The sequence below is a fragment of the Gopherus evgoodei genome, chromosome 6, assembly GCF_007399415.2.
Source record: "Gopherus evgoodei ecotype Sinaloan lineage chromosome 6, rGopEvg1_v1.p, whole genome shotgun sequence".
Lineage (NCBI taxonomy): Eukaryota > Metazoa > Chordata > Testudines > Testudinidae > Gopherus > Gopherus evgoodei.
In genome coordinates this window covers 24364075-24379909 of record NC_044327.1, presented here as the reverse complement: position 1 = coordinate 24379909, position 15835 = coordinate 24364075, and the positions used below count along the sequence as shown (strand labels likewise).

The 15835-nt window shown below is 37.7% G+C and overlaps 1 protein-coding gene across 12 annotated transcripts in view; it reads right to left on the bottom strand.

The window, feature by feature from the left end:
* Positions 1-15835, bottom strand: part of KDM4C (lysine demethylase 4C) — a 441772-nt gene that overhangs the window by 361079 nt on the left and 64858 nt on the right. For all 12 annotated transcript variants that reach the window (XM_030567955.1, XM_030567954.1, XM_030567956.1 and 9 more), the window contains exon 5: positions 11854-12047. In XM_030567955.1, coding sequence (XP_030423815.1) covers positions 11854-12047 — 194 coding nt within the window. The remainder of the gene's footprint in view (positions 1-11853; positions 12048-15835) is intronic.

Below are 15835 nucleotides of genomic sequence, written 5' to 3'. Positions count from 1 at the left end.
GGTGGGCAGTGATCAATCCAGTGGTGGTCAATTTATCGTATCCAGTATAGATGCAATAAGTCGACCTCTGAGCGCTCTCCCATCAACTCCGGTACTCCACCAGAACAAGAAGTTCAAGTGGAGTCAATGGGAGAGCATCAGCTGTCAACTTACCACAGTGAAGACACCATGGTAAGTAGATCTAAGTATGTCGACTTCAGCTACGCTATTCACATAGCTGAAGCTGCGTATTTTAGATTGACCCCACGCAGTAGTATAGACAAGCAACTAGGGAACACACTCCTTAATCTTGTAGAAAGTAAAAGCTTCCACATAGTTGTCTTAACCTTGCTATAAAATGTATTCTTGAAACAGTTCAGAATTCTACACGTTGCCCAACTAACAAAACTTTCAGTATTAACACTTTATTTGCAATTCAGAGCCCATACCTGTAAAACCTTTATGGAAACTCAGAAGCCAACTACTGTGTGCATGTAACTATCAGCTGACAAAAGGCTTGCTTCTCCAAGTCACAGATGATTTGCCCTTAAGGCTAGGGTAGAAAATTTTCATTTGTTTGCCTGTGCTTAGCATAAGCATCATTCTATGCTTGTCAGTATTGTTCCCTTTTCTGTTTTCACAAGAATTAAGTTGAACATGAAAAATTTAAAAGGAGAAAGTTCTGACATCCCAAAAAAGTAGATCAGTCCTCAGGAGAATATCCCATAGGGTTGGAAAAGTCCCAGAGAAGGAATTCAGAGCAATGTTAGCTGTTTACGCAGTATGCACCACTAAAAAAAGATGCAAGTATTTATGGGGCTCCTGTGTGTGAAAGTCTGCATCATCATCATCATACATTGTGCCCACTTAAATTCATTATATGGGCACTAGCATGAAGGAATCTTTATAAAACTATGTCGCAAAGGCTGAAAGGTATTATATAAGCTACAATAAACCTGCTGAAGTTATTCATGATTAGAAGAAGAAAGTCATAAGTAAACTACTCAGGCCTAACAATTATATACTAAGCTAAGAGGAGACTGCTGTTTTAGCAGTGTGTTTTCAGGAAAAAGTTTTTAAAAAAAACAGCAAATTCCAAAGATTACGCAGCTCCTAACAAAAACAGATGAATTTAAATTCACGTGCAATTTGGTAGAACCCAAAAAGAATCAGAATAAGAGATTTATTATATTAAACAACTTTAGCCAGAAGTTTGTTTGGCACTTTCACCAAAAAAACCATGAGTTGAATGAACAACTGCACTACCCCTTTATCCACAGAATTGGTTACTCTAAGCCAGAGTAGAGGGACATCAGTGAAGTACTTCTGTACTATGAGTTTTATCAGGAGTTGTATTACTTTTGCGAGTTTGTATTACGAGTTTTAACCCAAATCCTAATAAAAATAATTGGGCAATCTTATGTACTGGTAATAATAAACCTACAAACGCAGATTAAACATTCTGTAGGAATCCAGGACACTATGTAGGAAATGAGAAAATATAATGCCTTGCATGGACAGTTTTTATGCAATTAAAAATGTTAAAATAGTCTTAACATTAAATACCTTTATAGTGAATTTTCATTTACTGGACAGTGTTCTTCATTAAGTCCATTTTACAAATCTTACCCAAGCAATTAACGAAATGGAGGGATGTCACTCATTTTAATTTTTGTGCTGTGTGATAAGTACTTTATTTTGCACTGAAAGTTATAGAAGTGTAGCAGTCATTAAATTGGAAATTAAATCTATATTTTTTTAGTATTAAAACAAATTTCAGCATATTGCAAACCACCATCTGGTGACTATATGTGGAAGGAAAATTGTTGATCTGTGAAGAATGCCCAGATAATTGTAATTGTTTTCAATAAAAATTATAGAGAAGCTGTCTATCTGGTTTAAATGTAACATGGTTTTTAAAAATAGAACTATTCATAGTAATAATGCGAACACATAGATGAAACAAAGAATCATCAAATTTTCAAAATGTGCTTTACTACATAAAAAATGTAACAACTAAATGACAATATGGGCATCAGGCTGATGTGAAACAGCCTTTTGTGTTCACTCATTTATTCTTATCTTTGTAACAAGAAACTGGATATAAAAGCAGTAGAGTTCCATGGTTACTAAAGCAGATATTTCCACAGATAGTGAAAAATGCCATTAGATTCAGGCTAATTCAATGCGACATTTTACCATGCTACTGCACTTTAATACTAGTTTATGTGATGATGGAAGTTGGGGGGGAATAAAACAACTGAGGATTTCTTTGGTATGACTAGCATTAAAAAATTCCAAAGCTTTAATTCAGTTAAAATTTGTTCAACTAACTTTAAAGTCATTGGCTGATGATTAGCGTAGTTCATCATCCTCCACATGTTATCCAAGCAGTTGTTTCAGCCTAATTCTAGATCACTGGTCCAATACCCACTCCCAACCTCTCTCTGTCCACTGAGCGATATGAACAGTTTGCCACGCTATCCCTTTAGAAAAATCAGTATCACCCACCCGACTGCTTTGAACCTAGGCACCTCACTGTCTCTTGATTCACCTACAAAGTGACATCCTTTCATTTCATGTATCTTTTCCCATCCACCCCAATATTGTCCTCAACAAAATCTCATCCATGAGCAAAAACCTCGTTATTGGACTCCCTTCCAACCTCAAGTTTTGTCTTCCAACTCCTTATGATCACTGTTCTTAAAAAGCACTGCACTTTCTGTAACTTTCCAGGTCTTTTTCAAAACTGCTATTAGCTCTTTAAACAAAAATATCTCATTTGATCATTTCTTGCTCATCAAAAGATATCCAGTTTCAAAGTCAATTCCTCAGCAAAGTTCGGGAGAAGGTGACCCTCTCTCACCATTCCAACCACCTTCTCCAGCACAACAGGTCTGTCTGACTGACTTCAAACTGGGCGTTGACCGTTTTACAGTGAGACGGCCCTTCTACAGATAAATTAGTAAACCAACACTTTTGCTTATGATGTTTCCCTTCCCACTTGATGGTTGTGACTTTTGGTGTTACTTATCACACCCCTGCCTAAGAATTCTAACAAGAAACCTGTGTGTTCAATAATCTCCTTCTCTAATTTGAATTCAACCATTTCCTTCATTCATGAAAGATGTACATGTTACTTCCACTCTACGCGCTAAAGAGTGTCTCAGGTTTCTATCCTTGGCTCTATTGGCTCCCACACACATTTTTTGTCAGATATAAAAGTTGAATAATGAACAGATGCTACATGATTCTTTTCTCTATTTGACATGTCATTGCTATCAATTGTGTATATCAATTCTGTATCGATGACTCCCAGCTCCTACCCATGTCACCTTTCTGTCTCTCGGTTTTCCCATTTATGAAGTCCTTTGAGATCTACTGATGAAAAGCACTACATAAGAGAGGTTTGATTGATGATGATGATTCCCTGCTTTCTTGTCTTAACTCTGTCAGCTGCTGGTTACACCAAAGTATCCTATTCCTGAAGGACTGAAATGTCCTGCAGGGACTTTTACTCTTTCTGAGAGACATGCCCACATTTGCTCCCCTATGTCTAACTCTACCATCTTTCTCCTTAACGTAGACAACTTTGCTCACTAGGCCAGAAATCTTGGGCATCATCTTGGATGAGCTCTCTCTCTCTCCTACTTCTTCTTCTTGCTAAGAATCACTTATTCCAGAACCCTATCAATTTCACCCTCACCTGAACAATGCTTCCCCTGAAATCGATATTCATAGTTTAAATTGGTTCCATTCGAGACTGTCTGAAACCGTCCCTAATCCACAAGGGCAGAGGAGCTTCCCTCCCCTTAACAGGGGCTGGCCAGCAATTGTTGGGGACACCAGCAATCACTGGAGAGCACAGTTCCTGTTAGATGATGCAGATTCTAGCTGTGAGAGAAGAGGGGCAGCAGAAAAGGATGTGGCTCCAGTCACAACCCAGTCCCTCTGCACCCTCCTCTTGTGTGCATGGCAGAATCTCATGCTATCTTCAGAGGATCAGAATACTTGCAATCAGAACACTCTTGCTCCAGAAAGAAGAGCTGCCCAATATCTCAGAGTCCTTGGTTATCTTCATTGGCTTCTAGTCATCTAAGAATCCAATTCAAATTCTTTCTTTCAGACTTCACCGGGAACTTGCTTCATTCTACTCCTCTGACCTTCCATGCATTTACTCTTGAGATAAGACTCATTCACCCTGCTCCTCCAATCCTGGCTTCCTATGTTCCCTCCATTCAGCTCTCTGGTCTATTTTCCCTGCTCACTCAAAGTTATGGAGTCACTTTCCCTTTCTAAAGCTTACCCTTCTCTTTATCTTATGACTGACCCTCTCTCCAGAGTGTTTTGTGATATACAGAACAAATCATATAGTAATGTAAAAGCAGCAAAGAATCCTGTGGCACCTTATAGACTAACAGACGTTTTGGAGCATGAGCTTTCGTAGGTGAATACCTACTTCCTCAGATGCATGTAGTGGAAATTTCCAGGGGCAGGTATATATATGCTAGCAAGCAAGCTAGAGATAACGAGGTCAGTTCAATCAGGGAGGATGAGGCCCTGTTCTAGCAGTTGAGGTGTGAAAACCAAGAGAGGAGAAACTGGTTCTGTAATTGGCAAGCCATTCACAGTCTTTGTTCAGTCCTGAGCTGATGGTGTCAAATTTGCAGATGAACTGAAGCTCAGCAGTTTCTCTTTGAAGTCTGGTCCTGAAGTTTTTTTGCTGCAGGATGGCCACCTTAAGGTCTGCTATAGTGTGGCCAGGGAGGTTGAAGTGCTCTCCTACAGGTTTTTGTATATTGCCATTCCTAATGTCTGATTTGTGTCCATTTATCCTTTTCCGTAGAGACTGTCCAGTTTGGCCGATGTACATAGCAGAGGGGCATTGCTGGCATATGATGGCGTATATTACATTGGTGGACCTGCAGGTGAATGAACCGGTGATGGTGTGGCTGATCTGGTTAGGTCCTGTGATGGTGTCGCTGGTGTAGATATGTGGGCAGAGTTGGCATCGAGGTTTGTTGCATGGATTGGTTCCTGAGCTAGAGTTATTATGATGCCGTGTGCAGTTACTGGTGAGAATATGTTTCAGGTTGTCTGTGGGCAAGGACTGGCCTGCCACCCAAGGCCTGTGAAAGTGTGGGATCATTGTCCAGGATCACTGTCTACCAATGTAATATACGCCATCATATGCCAACACAAATCAGACATTAGGAATGGCAATATACAAAAACCTGTAGGAGAACACTTCAACCTCCCTGGCCACACTATAGCAGACCTTAAGGTGGCCATCCTGCAGCAAAAAAACTTCAGGACCAGACTTCAAAGAGAAACTGCTGAGCTTCAGTTCATCTGCAAATTTGACACCATCAGCTCAGGATTGAACAAAGACTGTGAATGGCTTGCCAACTACAGAACCAGTTTCTCCTCTCTTGGTTTTCACACCTCAACTGCTAGAACAGGGCCTCATCCTCCCTGATTGAACTGACCTCGTTATCTCTAGCTTGCTTGCTAGCATATATATACCTGCCCCTGGAAATTTCCACTACATGCATCTGAGTAAGTGGGTATTCACCCACGAAAGCTCATGCTCCAAAACGTCTGTTAGTCTATAAGGTGCCACAGGATTCTTTGCTGCTTTTACAGATCCAGACTAACATGGCTACCCCTCTGATACTTGACATATAGTAATGTATTATCCCATCATTCCCAGTTCATTCACAGGAGTCACAGTGTGAAGACCAGAAGGAATGCCACTGAAAATGCCTTGCTACAAATTGAGGACCCATGCATTCTGTATTTATCTATGTACATTGTCATGTTATACAACAAAAATTCCAAATCCCAATAATAAAACACAAACAGACAAAATGAGTATAATTCCAAAAATAGTCCTGTCTAAAAAAGAGCATGTGTGTAAGGTTGTTCTAACAAATAAAAATGAAACTAGTCTTACTACAACAGCATTCAAAATATCCAAACTGCCATGAAAATAATTGCTTTGCTCCTGTTTAAATCAAAACTTTCACCTTCTTCAGTGAGATTTATATCATTTTAATCCTTCCAGATCTGAGATCTAGCTTCACCAGTATTTTACGAGTCAGATAACAGCAGCAAGAATAAACTGATTTCAAATACCTAATGTGCCTAGATTGTTTTCCACAACTTGAAGGCCCTATTCAAATTTTTTGAATTTATGGACATGTATCATACCTTGGAGCATCATATGCATCTTCTACATGGCTCCAATCTACATATTCTGTTCAGTATTCTGCCTTTATTATTATTATTATACTAGTAGCTGAAAGCCCATGCTATCACTCAGGCATAACTCAAAGTCATGTGTGTAAAAAAAGCCAGAAATGGTGGAGAATTTAAAAACTGGACAGTGACAGACCACGAATACCAGTGATGATTGAACCTGGTGATTTTCCGAACAAAAAGAGCTCTAAACCATCCTTGTAGCTGTTTCCATTGCTTCACACTGACTCAGACATTCTAGGCTTCAGGGAGATATTTGGGTTTAGTGCGTGTTGACTGTGCAGTTGTGTGCGTGGTAGTGTTGATCTGTTTGGGGCAGGGTTGTGTTAGGAAATTTGGGTGGGTAGCAAATGAGGAGTGTATGCTGCAGTGAGGGGGCTGTTTGTGTTCAGGGTTATTGTGCATGCTGTTTGTGTTGTGCTGGGAGAGTTGTATGGATTTCTGGAAGTGGAAAGTGGGGCAGCGCTGCAGTTAGGGGCTATGTGTGGTTGGGGTTGTGTGTGCTGGTTGTGTGTTGATTTGTGCAGGTGGGAATTAGGTGCACAAATGTGGCAGCTGGGCCAAGTAGTCCACCCTCTGTGCAGTCTCCCTGATACAACCAATTAAACTGTTGCATGCAAAGTAGCAGTAGAGTATGGGTGATTGCTTGAGTTACCTCTGATATCACAGTGGTCTAGGACTCATGGCACTGTACAGATACATACATTACTGTAGCTGTACACCATACAAGTGTAATTTGTGAAGTCAAAATGTTCTGAAACTTAAAAACTGGACTGGAACAGACACAAAGCCCAGTGATGATTGAACCTGGTGATATCCTGAACAAAAAGAATTCTCAGCCACACATATAGCTGTTTCCATCACGTCACACTAGCTCAAGAGATGTTTTAGGCTTCAAAGTGACACACAGAGTGACATTCTTAGAATCTTATAATACAGATGCTAGTGCTGCTCTCTAGGAAGGGTTTAGCTCCAAGTGCAGTTCAATACTTAGGCCATGAGCAAAATTTCTCAATTTATTAGTCAAGACTCAAATCCTCCCAGCATACCACCCTATGCATCAACTTTATCCGGTAACCTAAAACTATTAACCAGACGGGGAGGGAGAGAGAGATAAAAACACCTTACAACATCCAACAGAAAAGGCCTTTTGTAATGGGAACAAGTATCCAACAAAAACTGTTGTGAACTCCAAGTCACCAAGCCACTCCCTTAAATACATGGGCTAAGTAAACCATCAATCATTCAAACAACTTTGCAACGTAACAAAGAATGTTCTACAAGGAAATCAAAAAAATATAACGAAGCACTGTTTAAATAATTTTCATGAATATAAATTTACAGTATAATAACCATTATATAGAATTCCACATTTTTCAAGAAAAGAATGCAAAGGAAAACTTATGGTAATAAAAATAACTACTAGCAAAGAAAATCAATTGTAATAATAAATCGTACCCTCAAATCTAGTAACTGTCCCCTCACTGTATCTTTTTCTCTTTTCCCCAGCTGCTGCACTATTTCCCATGTTTTTTTTAATTTTCCATTCTTTATCTATTTCCCTTCAAATTATTGTCTGTGTTAGACAATAATTCTCAGGCATAACAGATCCTAAAGCAAAAAATAACCCCAAAAAGAAATATTACACATTTAAACATTTGCACACATATTCATTATGGCCCTGATCTTGCAACTGACTAGGTGTGGCACACAGACCTGTTCCTGCACAGAGCCCCACTGGGCTCCATGTGGGTATGGCAACTGCAGCTGTGGAATCAAGATATACAATTTACAAAGACACTCTTATTTGCATAAATATTGAGAATTGAACTGTATAATGAATAGGGTGCAGTATTTATCCACAGAATACTTTCAGAAATTAGTTCCACGTTCCCCAATTGCTGCCATTATGGTCAGCATATTTGAGGCATGCTAGATCCATAAGCTCGGTCAGTCTTGGCCCCTGGAAGAAATAGAAGGCTCTCTTGTCACAATTCAAAGCCAAGATGCATCTTAACATGCTTCATCTTCGTAAATTATTTTTTAAATCTTAGATTCACTAGCAGTTGCTAGTGATCTCTGAATTAAGCGATGGGCTGGAGGAAGGCTCCTTAGCAAAATTACCTGGACAGAATAAAAGTATATGCTGGTGATAACAGATTGATACCCAGAACTCATAGCTCTATCCTCTATGGAGGTAGACAAGGTGGCTTTGCTAGCATTATTCAGCCAGATGGCGTTTCCCTGTGAGATTCTGATTGATCAGGGGGCAAACTTTATGTCTGATCTGCATGAAGGACTATGAGAGAAATGTGGGGTTCAACAATTTTGTTCATATTCTTATCACCCCCAGACTTAAGGGCTCGAGACATTTAATGGAACCCTTAAAATTATGTTCAAAACTTTGAGCAGCCGTCAAAACCTCCAGTCAGGCAGGAGAGAGAGAGATGAGCGTCAGCACAAGAGAGAAGGCGGCTAGGAGCCGTAACCTTGAGGGTCCTCAGAGCGGGGAAATACAGATGCAGTGGACCTCTAAACTGTGACCTCTTCATTCTAGGGGCATCGACTTCCTCCATTTCATGGCTTTCATTCTAAACACTAACACAGGCATTTGTCAGTGTCATGATCTCTGCCTTCTGTTGCTCAGCAACCAAATGAGTCAACTGTCATTGCAGTTCATTTTGTAGTACTTTTGATACAGCTGAGCATCATCTAATTATGGCTGTCAAAATGCCTTTAGCATTTAGTATTTACTGAACTTAACTGTACTTAAATTTAATGTAAATACATTTTGTTATAAAATTAATGTGGATCTAATAAGTACTTATGCTCAAAGAATGATCAAGAAACTAAATATTTTCTATGATTTATAAATGGTCTCCATTTGCCATATAATAGCAATACACAATGTATTTTAGAGGGGAGATATTCAAAGGCAGAAAGGGCAGTTAGGTACTCAACTCTCATTTAAAAAAAAAAAATCAGTGGGAGTTGAGGGCCTAACTCTCATTTATGAAAATATAAAAAAAAAATTGTTAAAGATTAACTAAATGGTAATTAGAATTGTTTGAGAATGTTTCAGTGAAACAGTTTTCCATCAAAAAATGTAGTTTAGTCGAAATGGAAACTTTTTGTGGAAACATGGATTCTGACAGAATTTTCAAAGGGAAAAAGTTTAAAGAAATCATTGTGATGTCAAAATGTTTCACTAGGGTAAAAAAAATTGTGCCTTCATTATTTTAACTATTGAATTAAAATATTAATTTAATATACTATATTTATATTTAGCACTATTTATGTGTGTTATATTTAATATTTTATAGAGAGACCATTTCAAAATTATTGAAATGAAACATTTTACCTTACCAAAACAAAATGCTTTGATAGTATCAAAAATGAAACTACTGGATATTTCAAAACTGAAATTGTTCATAATTTTCTATTTAAAAAAATATTGACATTTTATTCTGATTCCAAACAAAAACCAATTTTGAGATGATGTAATTTTCAACAAAATAGAAATTCTTATTTTCTACTATGTCTTATGACAGCAGTGGCTAACGATCAGGTTAAAGAGCACATGCTTAAAAAAAAATAAAACCCTTTCCCCATTTTATAAATGCTGAGATTTTTCAAATTCTTTCAATTTGAATAATCTAATAAAGGTTTAACTACTTATGCTAGTATTAAATTTCACTTCAGAATATGAAAACAGGCTTAAGGGTTTTTTGTCAATGCATGTTCAGGTTTTTATACAGTAGCTAAATGCTTCAGTGTCTGAGTTACAAACAGTGCAGAGAATATTTATTTTCCACTGAAAATACAAAAAAATTCAATGGAAACACTTCTTTGGGTCGTCCCTCTCCCCATAAGGCCTAATTCTGAGACAAATCTGACTTGACAGTGTGAAAACATAAAATTACAAAGTGCTTAGTGTCCACTATTCCTCCTTAGGAGGGCACTCAAATAGATTTCTTTAAATTTTATTTAGTTATTTGGAAGACTCAAAACCTAATCTGTAGACTAGAGGGGCATTCAGCACAAATAATTTAAAACTTGCTTTAAAATACTTTAAAACGCACTAATCAGAACTTTGCTAAATGCACTAATCAGAACTTTGCTAAATTCTTGCCAGAACATGTCCATGTTCTATTAGGATTAAGTAAGTGTCTTTGCTGGTTGGAATTTTACAATATTAAGTGTTTTGCAAAATTGCTTTCTAAATTACTTACATATTTCTTGGGATCGAACATAAAAACTATGTGTTCAAAAGATAGTTGCCTACTTAGATAGTTTTTAAAATATCAATCCATCAACGTTGTATCTGAAAAGTTCACTGTAGGAAAAAAAGATGAAGTCATAATAAACTTGAATTTATTAAACCAATCATTTCCAACAAAATGTACTATTCAATGATGCAAAACTCAGATATATGCTACTCATATGATTTGAAATTATGGTCCTGGTCCTCTTTACTTTCTCAGTATTATCACAAAGAGTAACGAGAGTTCCACTGTCTTGTATTTAAATGTAAAGCATTAGGCTAGAACTAGAATCTAGAAAACGTTTTTCCTACTGTGCTTTTGCAATATTTTTAGTAAGTTGATCAGTTTGCCAGCTTACATATTTAAAATGTCACAGTTCCTTCTCCTAATCCAGAAGGGACTGAATGCATGGACATAATTTCAATAACACCATTAGTGAACATCACCTGCAAACAAACATTCCCACCATCATAAGTGGATGACCAGAAATAGGCACCTATATAGGGATGACATGCATTATATGCAGCTTTAGCATATGATAAAGCAACCAACATAACATAATATGAATTATCTCCATCACTTTTCTGGTCACCAGTATTTTCAACTAAAAATCATTTTCTGATCATCAGAGTGAAAAATGTAAAGTCTCTCTCTCTTACACCCTCTCACCCACACCAATCCCCAAGGCACCTTGGACTTCCACTGCACAGCATGTTGACCTAGTTGTCTCCTCATACTATCATACGGCTGTCCAGTTAACAGTCCAGGAGAGAGAACCTCTCTGGCTGCGGGCATCACAGTTAATATATACCTTGATCATTCAGTCTCCACTCATGTGGAGTCTGCTGTGTAGCAGTGGATAATACAGGTACAACTCAATAGAACACTTCAGCAATCTCATTGACTTCAGAGGTCTGGTTATACATTTAAATGAACTACATGCTTATGTACTTTGCTCACATGGGCTTAAGATATCAAATCTGTCCCGATGATTTCAATGAGGCCCTAATAAGAGTGTTCTCAAACAGTATTGTGGGTTTCCTCATTCAACTAATGTCTGTTGTTTAACTATTTGTTGTTCTTTCTGTTGAACTCATTCAGTTGAGTCCCAGATTATTTTTCTCTTTAGACATTTCCTTTAAAAGGAGGAGAAGTTTATATTCAATTTTCAATCACAAGACTCAAATTTCATTACTTTCTGAGCTGCCCACCAAATCACTCTTATCTTGTTTTTTAATGGAGCTCCTCACCATGAAGTAATTCTACCTCACCTATTTGGTTTAGTCAGCTGAAACAAAAAAGAAACATCTTTCAAAATGAGCTTTCATTAAAAAATAATTGCACTTGCCATGACTTGGGTTCTCCAAAGTGGAGATAATTAATACTGTAGAGATCCATATCTTCAGTATGCCATGCAAATGTTGTTTTCCACATGCCAAAATAGAGATAGGGGGTATTTACACCCTCAATAGAAATTCCACAGTCTTCACCCACGACATCCAATATTGTATTGAGATGAGCAATATTCCATTCGTCAATATCCTGAAACACAGACATAAAATACATTAATAGATACTTAAATAAATAAATAAATAAATAAATGACTGATTGACTACCAAATGAAAAACACAATCTGAAATGATTCCAAAAGGTATTTTAATTGAAGAGAGGAATGAAAAATAACACAATTATCAAAAAATTTCAACAGTACAATACATACACTCAACATTACTAGTGGTATAAACCTTATCTAATGCTGCAATATATTAATACGCAAATACAATATTATAAGCACTTAAGGGGGCTGCTGAAGTCAACTGGAAGACTCCTATTGAATACATGGGCATTGGATCAGGCCCTAAGATTCAGAGCAGAGAACACACATTGTCCTAGAGGTTTGTACAGCATCTAATTCATCGGGACCTCAATCCTGACAGGGGCTATAAGTGCAGCTACATTAAAAATAAATTGCCAGAGAACAAAAAAAAAAAAACTCTTTTGTAGATATACATACAAGCTAGGACCCTGTTCAAAAAGGCATGGATGCATATTTTATTTGGTTCCAAAGTAAAATCATGCAATATGAAAGTGTTTAACAAACAGTAACTTAAAACATACATTATTTTATTTACTTCTGAAAGTTTAACATTGCTCTGTAAAGGATGAAAAAATAAAATCACTAAGTCACTTCAGAAACATTTTTAATCATAACAACAGATTGGACAAGAAAACCTTCTGAGGAATTACATGGAATTTCAGTCATTTTATCATCATTATAACTCATAGGAATTCTATATTTACAGCCCTACATGTTGTTTTTGCTGTATTTCATTTACCCATTAAGAGCAATTCTAATCTCAGATGCTAAAGTATGCATCACTGTGTGTGATGTAAAATAACTAACTGAGATCAGAGCTGTTGCCTAAAAGTAAAGAGAAGGAAAATCACACTTTATTACAACAGTAATCACAAGTACCAGTAAGGTACAAATTACTAGATATACAGAACATCAGGACATTCAAGTAAAGTAATTTAGGCCCTAACTCAAGAAAGCATCTCTATTTAGGATAGCACTTAAACATGCATTTAAAGCTCCCTGACGATAACAGGACTTAAACACATGCTCATAGTTAAGCAAGACCAGATCTTTTTCCCATCCTCTACTGAAGCTCTGCACAGTTCTGGGAAATGTCACTCAAGTTTGGGGAAAGGAGTGCTGAAATGTCAGCATCCCTACTGCGCAGAATTAAGATTGGAAGACATTCATTTTCCATCATCCTCAGAAATTCCCGAAGGGTTGTGGCATCATGGCAAATGGATGTGGGAGCAATGTGTGACAGCATGGGCCGATAGGGTGTTGGAGTCGACTTGAGGGTTCCAGTGATGCACTGTATTGTAGTGTTCAGTTGGACATCAACAAATAGAGTATGGCTACTTCTTGTCTATACTGTTGCACTGTACTTGGCTACAGAGTACACGAGGGCCATCGCTGATGTCTGTAACATGGATGCAGGTGCTTCCCAGTTTATGCTTGCCTGTCACTGGACCAGGCTGACCCTTCATCTTGGCAGCTACCTTCTTCAGATGGTTGTGGAACGTTAGCATGCAATCCAGCTTTGCTACAAGATAGGTCAGAGTGGGGTCATGTCACACAGTGTGGCCACAGAGGGTCACTTTTAGGATGCACTTAGCGTTCCTGTTATCAAGATGGAATGCAGTGACTGTTTTGTGAGGCTGTCTCTTGAGCCTCCATTTCTGGAACTATTCCTCCCTGGGTTGAGGTCCCTGTTCAAGGTGGACTTGATGTCACCGAAGCTGGCTGCTTGTGTTGCCAGGTGAGGTTATCCGCCTATGCAAATTTGCATGACTTTGTTGGAAGCATGTTGCTTGTACAAACATTAAAAAGCATTGGCTTGAGTACTGAGCCTTGTGGCAGTCCATTGTTGAGGAACTAGATCGAATTGACTTAGTTGCCCAAGCTGACACACAGCCACCTATTACTCAGCATCGTCCATAGTAGGCGTAGTGTTGTGAGGCAGGAGATGATCCTTGCAAGCTTCAGCATCAAGCCCTAAATCCAGACTCTATGACAGGTCTACAAAGGTTGTGCGGTCTTAAATTTCCTCTGGAATCTGGCCTCGATGTTTTGTGTTTTTAACTAACTAACTGCTGGTTGATCTGAAGAAAGGAGAAGTAAAGAATGGTATCATACCACTAACAATAATTACCCTTTAAAAAACCAAAATGAATGGAAGTTAGTTCTACATGGGACCCATTTTACTCTTATCATGGAAAGCTACATTAAAGCTAGACCTTTCACTTGAGCTATTGAAAGCTACAAGATTCTTTGCTCTTGAGAAAGAAGAGAATCAGTTTTTCCAGGACTCTGAGTTTTCAAACCTTTGCTAGAGACATCAGGCTTTCCATTTCTATCTCCACAGTGTGTCGAAAGTTGATTCAAATGCTGTTCATAAGACTCTATTAACACTGGACAGTAGTTAACAGTAACAAACAGGGCTTATACACATTAGCACTTACTTCACTATAATATAAGTTTCTCAGGGTTGTGGAAAAGCCACCTCCCTGGGCAATGTAAGTTACACCGTCCTAAGCATTGGTGTAGACAGTGCTAGGTTGGTGGGAGAAGTTATCCAACTGAGATACCTAATGCCACTCGGGGAGGTGGAGTAATTGTGCCGATAGAAGAGCTCTCTCCCGTCAGCACAGAGTGTCTGCACTAGCAGTGCGACAGCTGTGCAGCTACATTAGTACAGCTGAGCCACTGTTGTGATTCTAGAGTAGACTAGCCCACCGTCACCCAACATATTAGGAAAAAGGGAACTAATGATCTTTCATTTGAACTGTTACCTGTAAAGGAAAGTTCTGCAACATTTCTCAGAGGAAATAAAAGGTAAGTCTAATGTGCTACAACAAGGGCCATAGATAATTAGGCACTATAAGTATGAAACTTATAAAAAAAATTGCTTCTTTGTTACAGAATAAGATAACCAGGGAAAAAGGGTATTTCATCTTTTAAATAAAAAATAACCTGTTATTACACAACTTTGTCCCTTAGGTCAGACTGCCTGATGTGTTTCCTGAAAAAAAAAAAAATACCCATTACATTTGACAAATATGCTCCTAAAATATATGTAGAGATTAGAAATATAAATAATCTTTTGTTGTAATTAAATAACATTTTAATAATCTAGGTTAGCTCCAGAAACATTTTTAATTAAAAATATTAACTCTGTTTTCCATAAATGCCCAGAATAAATATTGATTGCATTCTCTTCATATGCCAAGGATGATGAATAAACGGATTCTAACTGCTTTTCTACAATCAAGTGGCTGTCTACTAAACATTATATATGAATGAGCCTGTGTACTGTTAATTTAATGTTGGATATTTAAATATAAAATTGCCAGTTGAGTTTTGAATTTTGAGAGGTGTTCTTAAGTGTTGAGATGAGCAACACTTCTAGAGCTCCTGTTTTCTTTGCTGTCAGTGTTGCAATTGTTAGAATTAAACAGTTACATTACTGTCAATGAGACTTGACTCCATATTATACTGAGCAAATGTTTTGCTTTGAAATGTTTGGAAGACCAAAACAGTATTTTCCATTTTATAAAGTAACATCTTTCAACATTACAGTTGCAGAAATAAAACTGATTTTCTTATATATTCAAAGAGGATGAAAAAAGAATTAAAAACTGGCCAAAATATTTTAGACCATTATTACCTAATAACTACCTAAAATGTTTTTGTCCAAACTCTATCAACATTTCCTCCCAGGCTGAGAACTTCCATGCTATGCAAATAGATCATG